The 23,493-nt window shown below is 44.5% G+C and overlaps 1 protein-coding gene across 1 annotated transcript in view; it reads left to right on the top strand.

Annotated features, from left to right (window-relative positions):
• The first annotated feature begins 7,603 nt into the window (after positions 1-7,603).
• nfatc1 (nuclear factor of activated T cells 1) overlaps positions 7,604-23,493 on the top strand; it is a 38,425-nt gene continuing 22,535 nt past the window's right edge. The window contains exons 1-6 of the mRNA XM_076106375.1: positions 7,604-7,622; positions 8,930-9,965; positions 10,289-10,448; positions 15,399-15,604; positions 18,197-18,369; positions 20,077-20,217. Coding sequence (XP_075962490.1) covers positions 7,604-7,622; positions 8,930-9,965; positions 10,289-10,448; positions 15,399-15,604; positions 18,197-18,369; positions 20,077-20,217 — 1,735 coding nt within the window. The remainder of the gene's footprint in view (positions 7,623-8,929; positions 9,966-10,288; positions 10,449-15,398; positions 15,605-18,196; positions 18,370-20,076; positions 20,218-23,493) is intronic.

Here is a 23,493-nt window from a genome sequence, read left to right as displayed (position 1 = left end):
GAGATCCAGTAATACTAAGACTGAACTTCTGCCATTGTCTGTGTTTAAGTGGATGTTGTTGAAAACCTTAACAAGAGCAGTTTCAGCACTGTGGTGCTGTCGAAAGCCTGACTGGAAAACATCAAAGCAGTTATTTACGGCCAAGAAGTTGTTCAGCTGTTGGAAAACCGCTTTTTCAATTATTTTACTTAAAAATGGGAGGTTTGATATTGGCCTATAATTTTTCATTGTTGCGGAGTCCAAATTAGCCTTCTTTAGGAGCGGTTTAATTACTGCAGTTTTTAGGGCTTGTGGGAAGACACCTGAGAGAAGGGATGTGTTTACAATTTGTAAAAGATCAGTGGTCATGCAGTTTGAAATATTTTGAAAAAGTGTGTTGGTAGAATATCCAAGCAGCAGGAGGATGACTGCAGATGTTGTATAGTGTCTTCCAGGCTTCTACGGTCGATTGAATGAAATTGTGTCATGACATTTGAATGGATGTTATTCAGAGAAGGGGACAACACATGTCCTGTGGTTGGTGTGGAGGCACTGACTGCTTGTCTAATTTTCTGAATTTTGTCAGTAAAAAAGGAGGCAAATTGATTGCATGCCCCGGTGGATTGCAGCTCAGCAGCTACCGACAGAGATTACAGAGATAATGTCACTAAATGTTGTTGACATCTATATCAATATTTCAAGATATCACCAGTATAAAGGCTACCTTTCACTATAAAAAGGCACATTTATGGCATTTATGTTTGTATCCCTTGCCTTTTAGGTTTAATTATAAAATATTTACCAGAGCTCACATATATATTAATATATGTCATGTTTTCTGCTTTCAGTCCCTAAAGCACTTTGGCTGTCAGATGTGTTTACATCCATTCAGTGCATAGTTTACGTAAAACCTGCACAGATGAGAGTCCATGCCTGCAGAGCCAGCAATCCTGATCCACATGTAATAGTGTAAGTGCAGAAACCCAACAGTGGAGCTTCTACATTGTCAAAGTGGACGTTTATCATCTAGTGTTTCATCTCTTCTATAGAGATTGTTTGTCCGTAACTGAATTTGAAGCCCTCCAGGAAGAGGCGCTTGTTGAAAAACACTTCTCTGTACGAACTAGATTCAACCCATAAGTGGGATACAAAACACTTACGCAGCAAGAATTTCAGATTCATGGAACATTTGTAAAATTATTATATTTTTTCGCATTTCTGCTGCTTTTTTTTAATATGCTGGAGGGAGACCTGCCATTATGCTATCTTGTTACTCAGCGGCGAAGTGGCTTCTCTAGCCATATTCCATCTGACTGAGGTTGTTGGACTGTTCCACAGCACCGTGTTTGAATTAAGAAACAACAACCAGCAGAGATTAAGTTACTGGTATTATTATTATTATATTCCTTGACTGGCGCGATGGGGGAAGAAGAGCTGAGATGTCCCGAGGAAGGTCCTCATTCCTGGGAAAACGTTCAATTATTTATATACAACATACATTACAGTTGCAATATCAGCTACTGTGATTTACAAATTGCAAACAGCGTCTGCATCTTTGCCAGAAAAGTACTCCAGACGTCTTTTCAAACATTTTATTCTTTTTATGACGTTGAATTCGAGGAGCGGGGTGGTGATCACAAGTTTGTTCGTTTTGTTATTAAGGAGAAATAAAGCTTTCATTTCTTACTCGTCAACTGACACTTCAGCTATTATTTTATTTTCAACTGACAGTTCAGATTCTTCAACTTCACCTGACACTTCAACTGCTAACGGTGCACACACTTCAACTCTCTCTGACACTTTCAATTCAACTTAACTTTTATTTCCTTTCATTGTTTACTGTTAAACTTACATTTCACATGCTTTCCTTAACAGTTCTACTGCTTTCAGTGCATACTTACAACTTTAGTGCATTTATCTCTTACTCTTTAAATTACACTTCATTTGCTTTCAGTGCTAACTCATCAAGTGGCATTTCAACTACTTAGCATTCGACTAACAATTTTATGCAATTAATTCACCCCTTCTATATACTTTTTTGAACTGTTTTTGTCATGAATACTTTCACACGGATGGTGAAGATTATTTTTCTCATAACATTTAAGGCATCAACCAATTATGTTGCGCGGAACAGGTTGAGTTACACCTATTTTTATTTAACAACAACACAGAGGCTCCGTAGTCCAAACCAAGACGGCAAACTTTATCACGGTGCTTAAAAACTGACATTTCAACTGCCGTCAAACTTAACACTACATCTTCAAAGGCTTTCAGTAATACACTGTAATGCACTCTCACACTTTACCAAACACTTCAAACCCTTTCAGTGCTTCAGCTGACACTTCAACTGCTTAAGTACTTAAACATCTCCCCGACAACACCTCATTAGCAAACAATTAAGATCTTAGGATGTTCTTACCTACGATAGTTTGTGGACCCATAGACTCCTATTTTTCTGTAATTTATGTACTTAGTGACTTTGCTTTTATTTTGACCAAAACATATTCTGTGTAGAGTTTTTGTTTTTGCACCCTTTTGTCAGTTCCATAAGACCATAAACTTGTTTTTCTGTTCAGAGTGAAGAAGTATGTTCAAGGTATCTTTACACTGCTTGCAATGCTTGTTAGGATGATTTGCAGAGCGGGATCGTGTAGTGGGGACAAACTTCCTCATGTGGACGGACTGCTTCACAGACCTGCCTCAGTGTGTACCACAGCAACAGACTGGTCTATGGTGACCACACTTCCCTGCAGTTACACTAGTTCCATTCTTGGTTTATGGAAACGGCCGTGGGCACGTGGAGCCTGTGCAGCCATGACCAACAGCTGAGAGATAGTAAAGTGCTGTGTGCCTCGATGGGGGGGGGGGTTGCTCAGTGTTGTGCCTGAGTTGACGCCGGCTCTGGGACATTAGGGAGAGAAAATTAACCTCCCGGCCTTCTGCGAACGCTCTCTCGGCTATAAAAACTCCTCCTTCGGCCGTGACCAAGCAACGGGCCTTCACAACAGGAAACAGAGCAGGGGATTCCGTCACAGCGGCGGAGAAAAAAAAGGAGAACATTGATGGGAGACAGGAAGTCTGACTGTAAGAAATAGCGAGGATGGTGGTGGGGTGCGGTGAGAGGGTCACCGCTTCTCTGACAGGTCGAATTACCTTAATAGATATAAACAGGCATTTATAAAGGTGCAAACATAAGATATTTACTCCCTAATAGCACATACTGACTAATATAAATAAGATCTATTAATACCAGTGACTCAAAGATTAGATCACCAGGTGGTCAGATGTCTGAGCTCCAAAACTCAACATTTCATTTTCAAGTAGTCACATGAGTCATGAAGTGTTTTTGCGTGATGATATGTAACACCTCATATTTTTGTTTGACTACCTTTTTGTTCTTCATCTCTCGTGTCTCCTCAGGTCACTGGAGGCTGCGCCAAAGACTCTTTGAAGTTACTTAATGTCCCCTGAAACCAATTTTCTCTGCACAGTCTGTACTCAACTTGTGGTCACGGACAATATTTACGATGTTTTATTATTATACATCAGGAAACACTTCATAAAATAGCAGTTATGAGTGCACATATGGTGAGAGGGGTGTGTGAGCGGGGATCGAATAAACACAAAGGCGTACAGTAATATCTTTTTTTCAGTTTCCCTCCAATTCGTTTTTTTCCAAAACAAACAGGTGATTCAGCATTGGGAAAGCCAGCATTTTGGGGTTGTTTCTTAGTTTATGAATAACTTACAGCGCTGTCCAATTTTCCATCGTGTTTTTGGTTCGGACACAAATAAAGCCAGGCACTGGATTTTGAGGGATAGAACTGTGGAAAGAAAGGCGAGTTGAGGTCTTTTCCACCTCGCCGTGGCCAAACCACGTCATACCGGGCAGAGTGCTCGCAGAGTTTGGCAGTACGGGATGGCAACGTGTGGGTTTGTGACAGTCAGACCAAGCCTCAAACCCCCGATGCTTCACCCCCTCCCACGCTCTAAAAGCGATGATACGCACCAGGCAAAAACGCAGTTGGGCAATGCTCCTGAGAAGTGGGGATACAAGACTGTATTCAAATGTTTCCTGGACACGAGATGATCTACAGTCTGATTAAATTAGCAATGTGATTGTGTCACTCATTGGCCAAAAGGATTGCACCACAAAGGGTGCAGTGTAAAGTATGTAATTGTGTGTTTTGTGTTGTCCTCACTTGCTCACAGTGAAAGGTCTCACTGTCAACACAGCTTGAATTCAGGGATTAAAACATTTTCACATGGCAAACCGTCATACATCCTTTAGTTATATCGATGCACTTTGGCAATAATAAAAAGCTAAAAGTGTTCACTTGTTTCATGGGCACAAGATTAAAGTGACAACTCTGAGCCAGTACATTGCTGCCCATCCAAGTTGCCAAACAATTGCTCTTTGTGTCACTGCCTTAAACCCTCATTACTGTGTGGGGAAAGTCAGGCTTTGTATTAAAGAGCAACTTAACAGCAGCTAAAAATCTTGTTTTTCGACGTCTCACTTTGTTTCAGCGATGTAGACATGTACACCCTGGGGTGTCTCAGTACGCTGTGACATCACTGTTGGGCGTGGCTACTCGAGCATGGTTGTTTGGCACGACACGGAGTAGTTTGTCCGCTTTTGGTGGAGTAATACTGAAATTGTGACGCGGATACAGCTGCGCATTATTTGACATTATTTTACGTGGCTCAGCCGATCCTAATCAAGGACCTGAACTAAACGTTTTTTACTGTATAAAGGTGCAACAGAGCACACCAACAAACACATGTTTTAAGTTTGCACAGTTTGCTTTACAAATGGAGCAAACACGGAGCAGCATTGGCATTCGTTTGGAGTTTGGTTTTATTCGGGGACACCCGGGGAATGTGAGTCCAACAATAACTTTTATTTAGCTCTGACTTTGGTCTCCACCAACCTCTGAGGGAAATGTCCGTCTCTTTAGCTGCTAAATGCTCCACAAAGTTCACTAGCTAGCTGCTAACTTTGTCTGTTTGTTGCTGAGCCGGCAGAGACCCGGGACTTGACGTGGACTTGTCTCAACTGACTGGAGACTTTGATTTATACTTGACACATGAGACTAAAACACAACTCCAGTATTGAATAAATTCAGCGTCTCTTGACTCACTATCATATCAGCAGTTAAAGCAGCTCGTTGATATCAAACGGAGTTGCTGTGGTTTCTCATTATCTACTGTGCTCCTCTTACAGTTGTGGCTCTGGATCCATCCGGTCTGTAGTGGCCTGTTACCAAGGTGTCCACTAACCAGCGCCAGGCCTGGCTGGAAAAGCTACGAGCCCCAGTGCCGCCATGACGTAGAAGAGACCACGAGTCAATCAGCAGCGGAGCTATTTATTAACTGCAGCCGAGTGGAAGTGTTTACTGCCTCAGTTACACATAACTGTGGAGTGGCGATCCCCCGTTGTGCCCCCCTTTTAGCCACCGAGTACCCATGATGAAACAGACGGCTAGGGTTTCACATGGGCCGTCACTGGGTCAGGAACAAATATTGCTTTGGATGTTAGGGCATGCGTGCCATGTTGTTGCACAATGGAGACGAATTTAAGAGCTGGTGTCCGGGACAGTTTCTCTACAAGCAGTCACTAAAATCACAGAGGGAGGAGGGAATGAGAGTTTTACTTTGATGAAAGTCGTGCAGTTGGACACTCGGGGTTTAGGTACAGGGTATCGATAAGGGGTTGAAAAGAAGGGGATTTAATGTTGTACACTTTGCTCCTTTGTTTCTTAGTCTTGGTGTTTCTTTTTACTTTTCAAACTGTTATCTAATCAGAAACAACGAAAGGTGCCTTTAAGTTAAGACACTTAAAACAGCTGTAGACTCGTAGTCTTGCCGTCTTTTCCTTTGTTGTCATTCAGATCTTTAATGTGTTGGATGCAAGAGCAGTGTGCAACAAGGTTTAGCATCTCCAAAAATGCACGTGCATAAGAATATATTGGATGTCCCAAAATAAATTTAAAGATGCGCAATGACCTTTACATGAAGACACATCCCCCCGTGTCCACCACCTCTAAGGGTCACACCAATCAGGGCCAGCTGATAAGATGCTGCAGTGCAGCAGTGTATAGTTCCCCACCTCCAGAAGGGTGGACAAACTCTTCGAGAGCCACCATGTGACCGTTGTCATCCCAGAAACCACGGGCCCCGCTGCCAGCTGCTGAGAGCTCCAGACCTGACAAAGATAGCAGCAGCCCTGCTTGCAAAAAGAAGAAGCCGAATGAGTACACAGCGAACCCGCAGAGAGCGGCCTATGGAAAACTTTATGAAGATTCTCAGTTCGGCGTGTCAAATGACTGGGTATATATGGCTAGATTTTTATATAGCACTTCCATGAAAGTATGGATAATTATGTGTTCCGTGGCCCCGCAGACTGTCTGTCAGGAGGAAGTGGAGAGCCTTTGCAATGGCTTCAAACAAGACGCCCATATAGAACATCTGAGGGAAGCGTTATGTTTTATATACAGTATGTCTTATGGTGCAGCATTTAGAGCTGTGTGTTCTGGCATGTTTTCACCTGTCCTTGCAATCTGAAAAAAACAAACTCCAACGGCCTTCAACCCGAGCATCCGTCTGCTGTAACCAGCTGATGAATGGCTTCGTCAGGGTGAAAATGGCAGCAGTTAAAAGTAAAAATACTCGTGAGGACTAGTATGCACATAAATCTTGATTTAGGAGATTCCAGGAGCAGCATGTTGATGACTCCACTGTGAATGAAGCCAAGGGGAACAGATACTGTAGATAAAGTGGGTGGAAAATTCAAATGAATGCTCATTAAGTCAGTCAGGGACAAGGGGGACATAGTTTGAGTTTCTTTTTAGCATCTGTCACCCAACAAATCATGGTGCTTTATGCATGATTGTCATTTTAACCCACTGTTTGTATGTTCTCCCGGGCTCATACTCAGCTGCACTAGCTAGGCGCTAGTGCGCCACTGGAGGTTTGGGTTCGTCTCCCCCGCGGCGAGCCTTATTTTACTCATCTCTTCGGGGCTCCACTGCCAGCATCGCTTAATTGGTCTCCTCAGCCTCTGTTTAAAAAAAAAAAAAAAAAAAAAGCAACAACAGTGAGAGGATCCCTCCGCTGGACCCATCTGGTGGCCGGGCGTGTATAGATGCGTCAGAGTGGGGAGGGAGGGGGCGGTGCGCCAGCCAGCCAGCCAGCCGAGGTGATCCCCGAGTTTAAAAAGCGCAGAAGTCCTCCGTGCGCCGGAGCAGTGCGTCACGGCGACCCAGCAGAGCCAGGATCCCCCCCAACGCAGAGTCAGACATAGCGACGAAAATAGCTTTTAGTAAGAGAACGCGTCCGCATCAGACATGATCTTATTTGACTTTTAATCATTTGACGCATCTCTTTTGGATTTTTCCATTTTGGATGCGACTTTTTTTTTCTTTTTCATCACTCTTTTTGAAGTAGTAACAGACCCCTTTTTCTGCTTTTGTCATTTGTAATTCTTGTTGTCTGTTCGCGGTGATACAGCGAGAGAGGATCCCGAGCAACAGCTGTGGACTATATCTAAACTCCGCTACATGGATTAGGGATCGCTCCCGGCTGTTTGATCTCAGACGTTTCTCTCTGCGCAAACACGAAGATGAAATCTGCTGAGGAGGGTAAGTTTGACCTGTATTTAGTACAGCAGCCTTTTCCTTTTTTCAATTATCACAGTGCAGCAAAGCTGTTAATGTGGCATTTAATGAACTTGTCATCATTGTTCGACACTTTACGGCCGGATGCGAGACTGTGTTGAATTGAGGTGTTACAGCTGCGTTCAGCCTCGGCGCCCTGCCGTTACTAACGGGATTAAAGCAGCGGTGGAGATATTCAATGTGCGCCGCTCCCTGTGGTTTGGGTCATGGTGGGCGTGGCTCCACTCATGGCTAATAAGTGCTCTCAGAAATAGTCAAAATTGAAACCTGCGCTAATGACTGGCATGGCATTGTGGGTAAAGTTGCCAGCCCCCCCCCCCCCCCCATAGCCATAACCTGTTATGCTAATTCACACAGAAAACAAACATCTACTGTGTCACATTAAAATGCAAGTACCGTTTTCTGTTTTTTATTATTGCAAGGAGTCACACGATGATGTCATCATCTTCAGAGCAGGGCCCCTAATTCTCTTTAATTTACTGCAGACAGGAGCTGTGGTGACTACAGGCTGTCTGTCTGCAGCAGACGTCTCCATCCACATCAGTGTGCTTCCACTGCGGTCACACTCACCCGGCCTCATGCACCGTACAACCACAGCTCCACAGTTCCCATGCCCCCCCCTACTCTCCCCCTGTCCCCTGGTTGCGACCTCAGCCTTCGCCACAGACGGGCAGAGTTTCATGTGACCCAGCGGGAACGATTGGCACGAGACCACAAGCCCCCCCCCCCCCCACCCCCCTCCGGCTGGGTGCACCTTCACAGCACGCAAATAAAACAATCAATTTCCTCCTGTCTTTAATGTCGATGGCCATAGGAACACGAAACTCGCTAACAAAAGCATTAAGTGTGTGTTTTCGTTCCTGTTACTCTTTATGGGCCGCAGCATGTGCATTAAGTGGCATAAATCTGGCAATGTGGAGTGGAAAAAAACCCACCTGGTTTGGCCTTTGGTTATTTTTAGACTGGGGTTATTTTTGGCACCTTTATTGGCGACACCCACCTTTTAATAATTTGAGCCACTCAGACTTGTTTTTGTGTCACTGGCCTTAGTGCGTTCAGGGATCCCCATTAGATGAGGTGTTAAGTTTTAACTTGCATGCATCTGGGAAATAGCTCAGGCAAAATCTGGTTAGAGAGCCGTTACTCTGCCATGATGGCGGACACCTCTGCTCCGCAGCAGCTCTCATAAGACTCAACTTGGCAACTGCCTCCCACTCAGAAAGGGAATGTGTGTTTGATTATCATGGTAACAAAGTGTGTTTGTATTCCAGAGGCATATGGCTACACACCAAACGTCAGTCTCTCCCTCCCACTGGGCAACCCATGTCTTCCCTCCCAGTACCAAAGCCTCCAATCCAGCCCCACCATATCCGTATCTGAGCCTCACGGTTACGATGCCCAGGACGACATGAGAGCGACCGGCTACTATTCATCCTGCCGCCCGAACGGGGCCCCGACCCTGGAGAGCCCTCGCATCGAGATCACCGCCTATGGTCAGTTTCCCGAGGACGAGGTGGAGGAGAGCAACCTCCCCGTTGCCAAGCGACTCAACTCCATAGTGACGCTGACCCTCCCCAGCGCCGACAGCTACCGCGACCCCAGCTGCCTGAGCCCGGCCAGCAGCATCTCGTCTCGCAGCTGCCACTCCGACGCCTCCTCATACGAATCGAGCTTCTCTTACAACTACGACAACTCGCCCCAGAACTCCCCTTGGCAGTCGCCCTCCGTGTCGCCCAAGGGCTCCACGCTCGCCCTGCCGGGCGACGGCTGCACCTCCGGCAGCTCCCCCCGCCACTCCCCATCCAGCTCCCCGCGCACGAGCGTGACAGACGACACCTGGATAGGCCAGCGCGGCTCCAGGCCCAACTCTCCGTGCGGCGCAAAGAGGAAGTACAGCTTCAACGGCAGCGGGGCATCGCACAAGCACTACCCGTGCTCGCCCAACATCTCCCCCGGACTGTCCCCGCAGACCTCCCCACGCCTCAGTATCACAGAGGAGACCTGGCTGCCGAACACTAACCAGTACACCAACTCGGCCATCCTGGCGGCCATCAACGCCCTGACCACAGACGGGGTGGTTGACCTCGGGGAGGGAATCCCAGTCAAAGCCCGTAAAACCAGCCTGGAGCACAGCCCCACGGTCAGCCTGAAGGTTGAGCCGGGAGGCGAGGAGCTGATTTCAGGGGAGCTCTGTCAGGACAAGCACCCCTCCAACCGCCTGCCGTTAAAGAAGGAGGGCTACTGTGGCGGGTTCCTGGATGTGCCACAGCACCCATACTCCTGGTCCAAGCCAAAGCAGTATATCAGGTAAGAAAATAAAGAGTTACAGATGAGGATTGCCACCCAGAGTAAGGTCTGTCCAAACCTGAAATAAAGCCCGAGGGGGACAACTTTTGGTCTGCTTAAGATTTATCAAAATAAAATTGGTCCACTATTTTTTTTGTCAATTGAGAAATGATATGAAAAGTTGTTTATGCATAAACTAAACGCTAGTTTTAACATAAACAGCTTTATCACGAGCACTGGCATATCGCAGTGTTAACATTCTGCACATTGTACCTTGATAAGCGCATCTAAAATAAGCCCTCCTCACTAAGTTGTCATGTTGGACGTGTTTTGTCCCCCGACAGCCCATCCCTGCCCGCTCTCGACTGGCAGCTGCCATCCAGCTCGGGGCCGTACAGCCTGCAGATCGACGTGCAGCCCAAGTCCCACCACCGAGCCCACTACGAGACGGAGGGCAGCAGGGGAGCGGTGAAGGCCATGGGGGGAGGACACCCAGTCGTACAGGTCTGCCAAACCAGTGCTTCTTAAATTCATTGTTTTGTGATGTCTTCAAACAAAGCAGCATCTCCCTCTTGGCGCCATATCGCAGGTTGCATACTTCTCGATTTACTCGCCTTTTGAGAGTTGAAATGATCCAGTATTTCACAAGAAAAAAAAAGAAAAAATACTTTTACAAAAACATTATTTTCACATTCATCATCTTGCAGTTCCTCAGAGTTATACCCTGACCCCCTCAGGGGCCCAAACCCCATGTTGAGAACCAGTGAACTAGACTGTTTGGTTTCCTGTGATGATTAGAGCAACACACGGTGCAGCCATTAGACCTATTTTCACTCCTTCTCCTTACCTCATCACTTCTCGATACTACCACCCCCCGTTTTCTTTTTCTTTTTTAACCTCTTGTGTTAAAATAGATGTGTTTCATAGCCTGGCTGTTATGTTATTCAAAGATGTCACATTTCTGAATGGAATACCATAGGTATGCTATTAGGCAGACCAGTCCACTCAGTCAGTTCCTGTCCAGACGAGGGTGACTCAGACTTTTCCATTGCGTTTGTCGAGTGCAGCGCAGACAGATACAAAGTGATGTAGCATGGCCAGTAAGAGCTTAGTCATGTGCTTTGACCGCAGTAGCTCTGGTGGTCGAGTCTAAAGGAGAACAAAAAAATGTGGACAACTGCAGATATGTTTTGGTTTTAAACCCATCTGGTCTCCCGACCATTACTCCACACGGCGGACCTCAGTCTGTGAATAAATAAAGGGTCTGCAGCACGGAGTCGGACAAAGTGAGCGGTGAGCCGCGGCTCTCCGTTTAATTAATACCTTTTGACATTTTATTAATTCATTGCAATAACTCTACAAGTTAGCCAGACATTCGTCACATATGGGCCAGAGTTTTCTGTTTGCCCTTCACTTTTAACAAAAATGTCTTTTCAGCGTACGTAGCAGATCGCTAATCATGCCCCTTTATTTTGAATGGGGTATGCTAACCATGCTAAGCAGCCACAAACAGCTGTGTACCAATTCTATATTACTTACTAATTATGAGCAGATTTTGAGTAAGTTAAGAAAGTGACAAACTTAACTAAACTCACAAGAGTATACTGCTACTCTACCTAGCACTCTACGCCAGAGAGATAAAGTTAGCGACTGGCTAGCGAACATGGTGGAGCATTTAGCAGCTAAAGAGACAGATTAGTGAAAACCAAAAGAGAGTTTAAAGGAGAGTGAATATTCAACTTCTATTCGTCAAATGTTACTCTGCGGTTGCTCATATATATATATATATATATATATATATATATATATATATATATATATATATATATATATATATATATATATATATATATACACATACATATATATGTGTATGATTATTTTATTGAGTAAAATAATCTTTTGGTTGATGCTTGTTCTTTTCACACAAACGCATAACCTAAACAAACATTTTTGAAAAGGATCCCTTAAATTTGTTATTGAAGACTTTGTAGACTTCGCAGCACATTGTAGACTAGAAAAGTCAGTCCTGTCTGTCTGGTGGACAAACCACAGTATGGTATGGCAACACTGTTATCAATTCACATCAATAACATTTATACAGTGTACAGTGTCAGTGTGATGAGCTAAAATGGCTGATAATAAATGCTCGGTCCGGATGAGACAGCTCCAGGAAGATCTTGGGAAAAACATATGATAAGTGTAATAATCTCCTTTTGTATGCAGTTGTGAAATATGACAGTTAGAAACCAGCACATGCTGCACCATCCAGCGCGTTGCACCTCCACCCACACACATGTGTACAGGACGAGGCCGTGTTTGTCTATGAGAAGGTGCTAATGATTTAATGACAGGGGTCTGGGTTCACCCCGGCCGAAAAACAGAGTGTGTGTTCTCTTTTAAACCCAAACCCAAACCTCCCCCCTTGCTTTTCCGCCAGCTACCAAGCCCAACTACACAGACTTCCCTTTGTTTAGGAAAGTTCCCCGTGTGTGCGGCTGACATCATCGCGCGCTGCGTCCCGCGGAGGCGGCAGCAGCAGCATACTCAAAACCACACACGTTTCTGGCAGGCTCCGATGGAGATGTTTGAGGGAGCCTTTGGACAAGGCGGCCCCCATCTCTTGTGACTTCCTGATTACATGGTGCACACGGCGCTGCGAGCCTCTGCTGTGCTGGACGCTGGCTGACGAAGCCGCCCCTCTGAATCAAAACCCTGCTCTGAGTTTATTCTGGAAGCTCCTGTTCTGTGTGGTACACTTTTTTTCTTTTTCCCCCTCCACGTCCAGCATCCAGCGCGGCTAAGCCGGCTATTTTCTGTTCTTTCTCAACGCCATCACCGCTGCTCCCCTCAACCACGCCCGCCCTTACGCCAGCAAGCAGACTGAAGTATGCCCCTTCGGAGTGCTGTGTGCAGTCCTCACCGCAGTTAATGCTCAGACTTTCATGCTGCACTTTGGTGGAGAGGAAATACCCCTATTCAGGTCTTCGTTTTTTCCCCCCACCTTTCACGATCGGCCCATTGCTTGAGAAACAGCTGTTTTCTTGTGCATTTTTGTAGATTAATACTCAGGAGTCATGCGCCTTTTCTTGGCCTCGCTCAGATTTAGATTTCCAAGTGTCATTAATGAAAATCATGTGAAGCAAAAAGCGTGACAGGATGAATTGCCCGTCAAACTGAGCTACCTCTCTCTCTCTCGACAAAGTCCATATACTGTATATAAATGCGTTTGTGTGTGTTATCATCCTTCTGGGAGGGTCTATGATAGGAGCGGAGAGGGAGCCCCGGTCGCCCTCACCCCTCTCTCCTCCTCTCTGGTGCCTTGAGCAGCCGCAGTCTCGGCATTCCTCTTGTGAGTGATAATCTGAACTAGGGAGTGAAGGCTGCTTTGGTCAACGTCAAACTGCCAAGGAGGCTTCACATGAAGTGGTATCGGGCTGATTTAATTGCATCGACAAATCACAACTGTTGTCTGCTGCAGCTGCTTTGTGAAAAATAGGATTCAGAGCAGAAAGGTTTCCTGATTTCAGGGTTGCCACTGAGATAATATTACGTCTTAAAATGATAGACGGTAATGCTGAAGTGAGCACAGACGTCTCCACAGAGGCAATCTTTTTGAAGTTTTTTGGAAACGATCAAAAAAAGCAGCTGAAATCGTTCAGAGGACATTTATCAACTGTGATTATCTCTATTTGCTTAGAATGCCGTGCTGATAATAATTCAAAGCAGATAATCAGCAATCTGTTTGTAATCACTGTTTTGAGAGTAACCGTGTGAGCGGGCTTCCTCGCTTCATCACTCTACTTCCTGCTGCCTAAATAAACAGCATTGCTAGGCAGCAACCCATTTCCTTACACAAATACACGAGGCTGTTGCAGGCTCTTAACCCCGACCGGGATCCTCCTCCAAATCACATGTTGTGCCTCCCACCGGTCTGGGCCTTTCACTCTTGTTGTGGGCGCTCTTCTCCTCGAGTGCACTCTCCCTACGCGAGCGCAAGCTTCATTTCGTCACTTCAGCATTTCCCTGTCGCTCGCTTCGGCTGACAATCTCGTCCTACATCTGCCTCTGTTAAGCTTTGGTACGTGGATGGTGACGCGTGCGCACGTTTTGACTCAGAAGGCCAGATTAGTTCAGTTTTATTTTTGTAGGCCTACGCTATAGCTAACGATACAGTAAGAATACTGTTCCCTATGTTTTGTAATTAAGTAGAGTTTATTATTGCATTCATTTGAACATTAACTTCTCATAGATGGAACAATAATATTACTTTACCCAGACAGGCCAACAATAGCAGTTTCTCTTATTCAGCCTCATGGACTGATTGGGAATGAAAAATTTACTTTTTTACCCCAATAACCTGAAATTTTAGACTGAAACTAAAACTAAAGCATTATGTTTTTAAAATAATTATGAATATATTATTATTGCATCAGTCTTTATAATGGAATGGTCTAAAACACCAAAAAAAACATACAGTATTTATAGTCTTGGGAGCGGAAGATGTTGGCATTTCATCTCTTCAGTAAAAACGTACATCTTTATTCGCATACCGGGTTGATTGAGGACGTTTTATTTAAACAAGAACGATGTGAAAACGGAATAAGCTCTTCCATCTCAAATGACACTAGATATGAACACGTTGTTAATCGATACATTTGATGAATTATATTATGTAGTACATTCCTATTTTTTGCCCCTTTTTAATTTCTTATGTACAATGTGTGCTTCTTTCAATTGTTTTGACGTCAAAATGTCAAGTATTCTGCTCTCATTCCTGTATGCACCGTATGGGTAACATACATGGCTCTCACACAGCGTGTCAGTGGTCGCTGCTCTGCTCAGGTTTCGGTCTGTGGGTTTGGGCTCCGTGCCTGCACCCTGCAGTTTGGCTGGTTGAGGTCATCGTGACAGGAGGCCTCCTGTCAAGCAACACCTATGGAGGTCTGGGAGTGCTTTAGAAGCTCTGGGTCGAGCCCGCCAGCCACGGCGAGCAGCACTTCTGTGCCGTCTCCAACTCCGTCGTGGCGGGATCCTTTTACTGATAATAATCAGAGCAGCAGAGTTTTCCTTGACCCTGATTGGCCAGGGCTCGGTGGGACTGACACGACTTAGACTTTTCTGAAACACTAGCTTAGTCTTGTCACAAATCACAACACCGCTCGCTGTGGGTGGCTTTTACTGCCGCTGAGGTTCAGCTACTGAAGAATCAACATCTTGGCAGGCCTGACATTAACTGATGGAGGAAGTGTACACAGGCCATTGATGAAATAGGTGATTACAAGATCCTAAATGGGTGCTTTGTTTGAAAACCATCGCACTGAGGGCCTGACCTCTGAAAGACCTACGTCTTCCTTAACAGCATGCAAGTGGAAGTGTGTTTTTTTGTTTTTTGGAGATGACGTGAGGGCTTAACCGCAACTGTGTCTTTACCTCTTGTCTCCGCTCTCTCAGCTCCACGGCTACATGGAGAGCGAGCCTCTGACCCTGCAGCTGTTCATCGGCACGGCTGACGACAGGCTGCTGAGGCCCCACGCCTTCTACCAGGTCCACCGCATCACCGGGAAGACTGTGTCCACCCCGAGCCACGAAGCCCTGCACAACAACAACACCAAGATCCTGGAGATCCCACTGCTGCCAGAGAACAACATGCGGGCCATGTGAGTATCAGGGGCTGTACCCACTCAGAGAGGCGTCTACAGGAGGTAGATGGGGGGGGGGGAGATATTAAACTGGAGCTAGGGTTATTTCTTAGTCTTTTGGGGAGAGTCAAAGTCACATCTCACAAAATTTTAGACTTTTCTTATATAACTTGAAAGTCCTAAATGACTTGAAAGTCCACGTCAAGTCTCGAGTCCTTTGAGACGAGTCCAAGTCAGGTTTGGAGTCTGTCGAGACAAGTTCTGGTTCTAAATAGAGAAGCCAATGTGGAAGTGTCTGACACCTGCATGGGGCGACTCCTCTGGTTACAGAAAGAAGTCAGATTGTATAGAAGTCTATGAGAAAATGACTCTACTTCTCACTTGATTTATTCGTCCCATTTAGAGTCAACTAGGCCGTAAAGCAGGGTATGCTTTAGGGCGGGGCTACTTTGTGATTGACAGGTCGCTAACAGAGCAGTATACGGCATCGCTTCGTCACACCTCCGCACTCCTAATATAATAATAATAATAATAATAATAATACATTTTATTTATATAGCGCTTTAAAAACTCAAAGACACTTTACATGTTAAAAACAGAAACAATAAAAGCATTTATAATAAAAACAAAATCTACAACATAACAGTAAGAAAAAAAAAAAAAATAAATAAACACGAAGAGAAAGAAAACATACATGACTGACTTTAGAGGTGAAAAGCAGATTTAAATAGGTGAGTTTTAAGTGCAGTTTTGAAGGTGGCGAGTGACGGAGAATGTCTGAGGTAATATGGTCCATTCTGTTCACTGGTTGCAAAAAATCAAGATGAAGTCAAAAGTCTGCATAAGTAATTAGTCATAACTTTGTTAACATAGACTTGACTCGCCTAAACTGGCTTGAGACTGGACCCAAAGGGACAGTGTGCAGGGTTTGGATGGTATCTAGCTGTGTAGCTGTAGACAGCAACTCCTCGAGAGCAAAACCGCAGCAACGCAGTCTGCCTCCCTCTGAGACCATCATTACCATGATACCGCTACTTTAGGAGCAACATTACTCAAACTGCAGTTTCACAAGCGTGTCGGAGATCTACGGGGGCCTTCGGGTAACGTAAAAACGTTAACGGGTCTCTCGAGAGCCAGTGTTCGGTTGTCCTTTCTGGGCTACTGTAGAAACATGGCGGTGCAACATGGCGAACTCTGTGTAGATACAAACAGCTCATTCTGAGCTAGACAAAACACACCACGTTTTAGTTTCAGGTCATTTCACACTGATGAATAGTTTTGAATATTATATTCCATTTCTGCCCAGAAATCAAACACATTTTCTGTAAAACAAAGCAACAATCTGGAGATATGACGTTCAGTATTCTGTGTGTGCGCCTGTTTGGGTTGAGAAAGTGTTGCGTGTGGCTTTCCCATTTTATAAGCCTCAGAGATCAGATTACTGGGGAAGCTCTGGGCTGCTCACAGGAGTTTCTGTCTGAGCTGCAGGCAGCAGCAGCCTGCTAGCATCAGCACTTTCTCTGCGTTTTAATGGATGTAACACATAAGCTCTCCTTACGCGACGCCTTCACCTCGGGATACGGTTTCTCTCTTTTCACGGGGGACACGCATCGGAGTGCTCACAGTGATAGCGAGGGATTTGTGGGAGATTTATTCCTTTTGACGTGTGTGACATTTTTAATGTGGTACAGAGACAGACATTATTATATTCCTGAAATAGTTATTCACGATGATTCAGTTGGGGGGGGATGAAATGATTAATCACCATCAGTTAGCTAACATGAAGCCACAAACGGTCGGTCAACTTGGTATGCCTCCAATTAACTCTTAATTAATAAACACAATGATAGCATTTCTTTCTCAAACTCTGTCTCGGGCACCGAGCGGGGACGCCTCAGTTTGTGCTTTTGCACTCAGCTTGCCTGCGTAGGCGGAGAGCTGAACAGCTGGGGTCCTGAGCATCAACACCTGATTACTTCGCCGGACCCCGGCGTCTGGCGAGAGGAATGTTAGGGAGTGTTCAAATGTGTGTAAAAGTTGACATTTACTAGGCTTTGAGGAATGCAGCATCGAGTAGCTCGGCGATGGAAAAAGCCAGAAAGCGTTTTTTGGAGAGGCTCGAGGTATTTAAGTGTGAAACAGTTAGATGGGTGAAGTGCAGACAGAGAGGGAGGAGGAGGAGGAGGATGGGGGGCTTTTATTAAGTGTCTGATGAAGACTTTGACGCTGTTAAAGAAATCATTACAGCCATTTCGGTGGCTGTAAGATTTGTGGAAGGAAAACAGTATTTCAGCAGCCGTCTCTTGTGGGCCATAACAAAGATATTCCTCGCGTGATGAATGTTGTTTCTGTAGGATTTGAATTTCACCCAAGAGTGGATTCACTGAGGTGAAAAAGCTTGCTCGGGGGTGGTGGCGTTAATCTTCTGTCAGGGCTGCGCTGTTGGAGTCCAGAGCTTAAGAAATCCCTTTTGATTTGGCTGCAACACTGAATCAATCACGGCCTGATTAACTGTGAGAGCGTATATGTCGTTAATGCACGTGATGATTTGCCTGGTGGACTGACAGACTTTGGCAAACTCTCCTTCTTTTGTCTCTTCACAAAACACAGAGTCGACTGCGCGGGGATCTTGAAGCTGCGCAACTCGGACATCGAGCTGAGGAAGGGGGAGACGGACATCGGGCGCAAGAACACGCGCGTGAGGATGGTTTTCAGAGTTCACATCAACCAGGCCACGGGGAGAACGGTGTCCTTGCAGGTTTCATCCAACCCCATTGAGTGCTGTGAGTTCATCTCCTATTTGTTCTTAAAAAATGTCAGTCCTTTTATATATTTATCTAATATTTATTTAATGGCTTTCATATATTTATCGAACCCCTATTTAGATATGTATAGAAAATTGTTTATATATGTATCTTCTTTATGTTTATCTAATGCCTTTTACATTTTTCATATATTTATTAACACCTTTACGGTAGCATTAATGTTGCTAGGTAAACTTTCTATCGACACGACCAGGGGAGGCAGCCTACTTTTTTACCCGATCGTGCTACACTGTCAACAACAAATCCGTCCGGTCGGCATTTGCTGTCTCTGTTGACGAGATCCCGTGTTTATCGTCTCAATCATTGCGGGAGAGACTAAATACTGCAACAAGACCAGTCATCGCTGCACATTAACCCCACGTGGCACCTGAGCGAGGCTGTATTCACGATGATGACCCGATGATGATCTGAGAACAAGAATTTAGAGAAAGATAATGTATTTTAAAATGTCATACATTTGGAAGACACTACAGGTGAATAGGGTCAAGTTTTCTGAGATGTTATACAATTTGCAAATGAGACATTGTCTAATGCTAAATGTTGGCGAATTTAGGAGAAATCTTAAGATGCAAATAGACAAAGCAGTAAAATAAACACCTGAATGTGTATTTTGGATGTTTTCTTTCCACGAGTCAGAGAGAAAGACAAAACACTAGAATAACCAAGTGAAATAGTCATCATTACATGCAGCATTGTAAATACTGGTGCATGTGATAGTGAGCTACATTTGAACTCAACAGTGTTCGTTCCGTGTAAAGTCAATGTAGGCCTTGCTCGATAAACTCTATCGACTCTCTGCGCTGCACCAGAGTTGACCTTTTTCACTGGAGCGGGATAAACTCCGGCACATCAACCACTTCATGTGGTTCCTGGCAGTGAAAGCTGCCATAGAGATTAAGTCTTATGAGGTAAATGAAAGACAGTAGTTAAACCATGATCTCAGCCCCTTGAAATAGACCATTGTCAGTTTCTGAACGACTGCCACAAAGCAATTGTTTCTGACCAAAATTCCCTCTGTGTGTGAGTGAGGCAGAACGAAGCGGAGAGATGTGGGGACGATTGATGGTTTCCAAACACAGAGAATTAGAGTTTTATCAAAATCCATGAATGTTGGTGTCCGTTGGGTAGAATCAAATTACACAAAGATGGTCCTCATGTGAGGAGAATACTCGGATTTCACTGAATCGCTATTTATGTATCCCGGTCAATCGCGATGAAATTACAGCTATATTTCACAAGAGAAGGCTGCCCGAGACATCGGCGTTACATTTAGACGGAAAACGTTTGCAGGTATTTCGTGGCAGCTGATAGATCATTTCAGAAAAACTGAAAGTAAGCAAGGAATGAGAAGCCAAAAGGGGAGAAAGAGAAGAAGAAGAAGAAAAAAAGATACTCTTAAAGTCATTATGTGAGACTAAGTCATCCACCATAATTTGAGGGAAAACACAAATAAACACAGCATGGAGCCTCTCTTTGCTTCCTGGCAAAGAGGCAGCTTAACTCTGACATAAAGAGGTGGAGGCTGTTGCAGCCGTGCCGACTGTGATTCAGCCTGGGCCTGGATGCTCAGGTCTGCATGGGGAGTGGGTGTGTGGGTGTGTGTGTGTGTGTGTGCGTGTGTTAGCTGAACGATGAGGCCGTCCTCTCTCTCTCTCCCTCTCACAGCCCAGAGATCGGCCCAGGAGCTGCCGCTGGTGGACAAGCGGAGCTTGGAGACGTGTCCTGCCCACGGGGGGGAGAGGATGCTCATCGACGGACACAACTTCCAGCACGACTCCAAGGTGGTGTTCGTGGAGAAGGCTCAAGGTAAAATAGGAGGAGTTCTGGACTCTGAGCGCAGCTGTGTGTGTGTGTGTGTGTGTGTGTGTGTGTGTGTGTGTGTGTGTGTCTCCCTCTCCGTTGTTGGAGAAACCCCAGGACTGCCTCCTCCCTCCCTCCCTTCTCTCCCCCCGCCGTCAAAATATCCTCCATCCTGCCAGAGTGCCACATGTGGTGCACATTAATGCGCTGTATTTTTAACCCAGCAGATTTACATTTGCAGAAGTTTCCATTGCCTGTTCAGCAGAGGAATGGATCACAAATGCAGCATGTGTTGTGTGTATGCGTGCGTGTGTGGGTGACTGTGCACATGGTGTGGATGCATGCACTTGTGTGTGTGCGTGTGTGTGCCATGCCTCAGTATTTGTTTCTCTTTTTCTTACTTTAAGCCGTTTTTTGGTTTGGAGGGAGAGGGAACTGCTCCCAGATGTTGATACGAGGAGGTTTACAAACAGCAATTTCCTTGATTAGCTTCAGCAAAGCAACGTGAGGTTCGGTTTGAGCCGAGGCTGAGTGATGTAAACACGTGTGATCCTATCGGCCCGGTGACTCATTCACAAATACAAACAAAACAAGAAATATGAGGGAAGCCTTTGTCGTTGTTCTACCTGTGAAAGGAAGAATTCAAAGCTGCCCCCCCCCCCCACACACACACACACACACACACACACACACACACCCTCACCCTCACCCTCCAGCCCTGTACAATGGAGTGGTGAGATTATTTATCAAAACAAGAAGTGGTTGAATGAGCGGCGGACTTGCTCCCCTCTTCCCAGCCTCTTTGATTAACCCCGATCTCTTCCTGAGTGTTTGGCTCGTACAACAATAAAGTCACAGATTGGAATAAACTTCAGTTAACGGACGAAGAGACACACTTTCACTAGCAACCCATTGTATCATTAGACAAATCTAATCAGAAGAGTCAGAACAGATATAAACCATATTTCCCCGTTAGTTTCCCTTTCGGGGACATTCATCCCTATGGGTTTGCTATAAATGTGTAAAGTATTATCTTTCTAAGCCGAGTACTAAAAATCATCTACTTTTTTTATTTTAATCAAAGCAGATATTTTGTGAGAAAAGCAATGATTCATTTCCTAATAATTTTAAATTTAATTTTAATTCCTAATAATTATTTTAGCAAATAACATCAAGGCTCTGACTTGTTTGCCTAAAAAGAGGGTGTGGCTCCTTTGCAGACCTTAGCTGATGTGGAACACTGTGATTCCAAACATTTACAGTCAGATGACGGCAATCACAGCTCTACATCCTAACAAAGTTATGTCCAATGGTCAGGAGATCTACGGGTTAACTAGCTAGACTCAAGATTATCACAGAGGTTTGAACTTAAATTAAGAATAGTTTTGTGTGGGTTTTTAGTTAGATTGCTATTTACAATGTAAAGATGGCTATTATTTGGTAGCTTTACGTTGAAAAAAGCTTCAGGTTATAAGTAAAGCAAAGGATAAAGTTAATGCATTACATCACGCTGCTACAGGATACATGAGCAAATTAAACTAGTTCCTCAAATCAGTACATTTGACATGCACTCATCTTAAAAGTGAAAAAACGTAGCGCTGTACCAAATGTTTTTTTATTTATTTAATGCTTCCATTGAGGTTTTTAAATTAAGCTTTGTATGCCTGTCGTCATATTTTATGACATCGTAAAAAAAACAAATACAAATCCTCAATTTGAATAAATTCAGCAGATTTAATGATTTTAACAATTTTCTTTGATTAAAATTATTTTTGTTAGATAAAAACATTCTGTGAATTTCAGTAATGATTACGTCTCTTTTTTCCAATACATATTGATTTTTGGACTTTGGATTTTTGGACAACTTTCTGGAGTTATTGGAAATGTTTGTATCACACGAGTCGGAAACAATCCTACGCAGCCACCGATGGAATCTGATTCTACAAATACTGATAACATTACTGTAACCTGAACTTTATCTGCAACACATTTAAATATTGATTGAGAATTAAAATGTCAACGCTCAAAGCTTCAAACTATGCGGTACAGCTCTAGAAAAATGAATCCTGGAATAGTAATTGAATTCTTCTAATAATAATAATTGAAATCCTATAATAATAATGGAAACTCCATCTGCTGAGGAAAGCTACGGAAAAAGCTAATACGTGGAAGTTAAGATTCACAGTAAAAACACTTTTTTTTCTGAGGTCAAGAATAAACTTTTCTCTCCTCTTTTTTTCCCGAAAGGCTCCAAGTCCGACCCTGCTTGACTCGGTCACGGTAACTGTAGTTCTACAGCTCCGCCCTTTAAAGTTCAACCCGACCAATCAGTGTACTTCTGCCTCTGTGAAGCAATTAACTCCGATCAATTGGACAATTGGTTTTCTAGCAGCAAAGACAAAGAAATGACCTGATAAACAACCAAGCTTGACTAGTGTGGGTCAGCAGCTGCTCTGGTTCTGTTTGAACTCTCAATCCGGCTGGGGCCATGTGCGGCCTCTGGACTGGTGTTGATGGGTGTGCTCCCTTGTTTTTGATGAGGGTTTCCCCGCGTCTGGCAACCGCATCAGATTCCTGGGCAATCCTACCATGGAAACACCCTTAAGCCAGGCTTCCACAACGCTGCTTCTCCTCCTTTCTGCTTCCCTCCATCCTTCCACCTCTTTATCCAAGCTGCCTCTGTGCCACCAGTTAATCAACTCTGCGAGCTGCGGGCTCCCCATGGATCATCCTGGGTCTTCTTTCCAGCTGCTTTCCCTATGAATAGATAGGTAAATAGACACTAGAAGTAGAGGTGTCATTAATCCCTGGGGTGAAATGGCATCGTTGGGGGTAATATGATACAATTATAGCTAGAAGCAAAACAAGTCATTTGCATATTTGTGACAATAGAATTTGGAAAGTTAATATGCTTTTATTGTTATTTTAGTCATGCCAAAGCGGCGCTCTGAGAAGCAGTTTAACGATCAAGCTCGTAAATCCAGAGTGGTGGATGTTGTTGCCACTAAGAGTTTAAGCGGTTAATTTGACCAATGTACAATTTTCCTGCAAATTTTCCAATAAAGCACTTCTGCAAAATAACGTTCGCAAAGCTGCGGTAACGAAACATGTGGGCATCGACATATTGGGTGTTTGCATGTGTCCCGTACTTAGAAGTGTGTGTGTGTGTGCGTGTGTCAGGGTTTCCCACCCATCATTATAGGCAGGACGGGTCACCCTGTCTTAAGAGGCTGCCAACAAACTGAAAATTTCATTTGTTTGGTTTTTGTTTTAGTGTCTGAT

This window comes from Anarhichas minor, unplaced genomic scaffold, assembly GCF_050575085.1.
Source record: "Anarhichas minor isolate MPS153535 unplaced genomic scaffold, ASM5057508v1 ptg000033l, whole genome shotgun sequence".
In the NCBI taxonomy this organism is placed as follows: Eukaryota; Metazoa; Chordata; class Actinopteri; order Perciformes; family Anarhichadidae; genus Anarhichas; species Anarhichas minor.
Note: the sequence above shows the minus strand (reverse complement) of the source record. Positions and strands in the feature narration are given on the sequence as shown.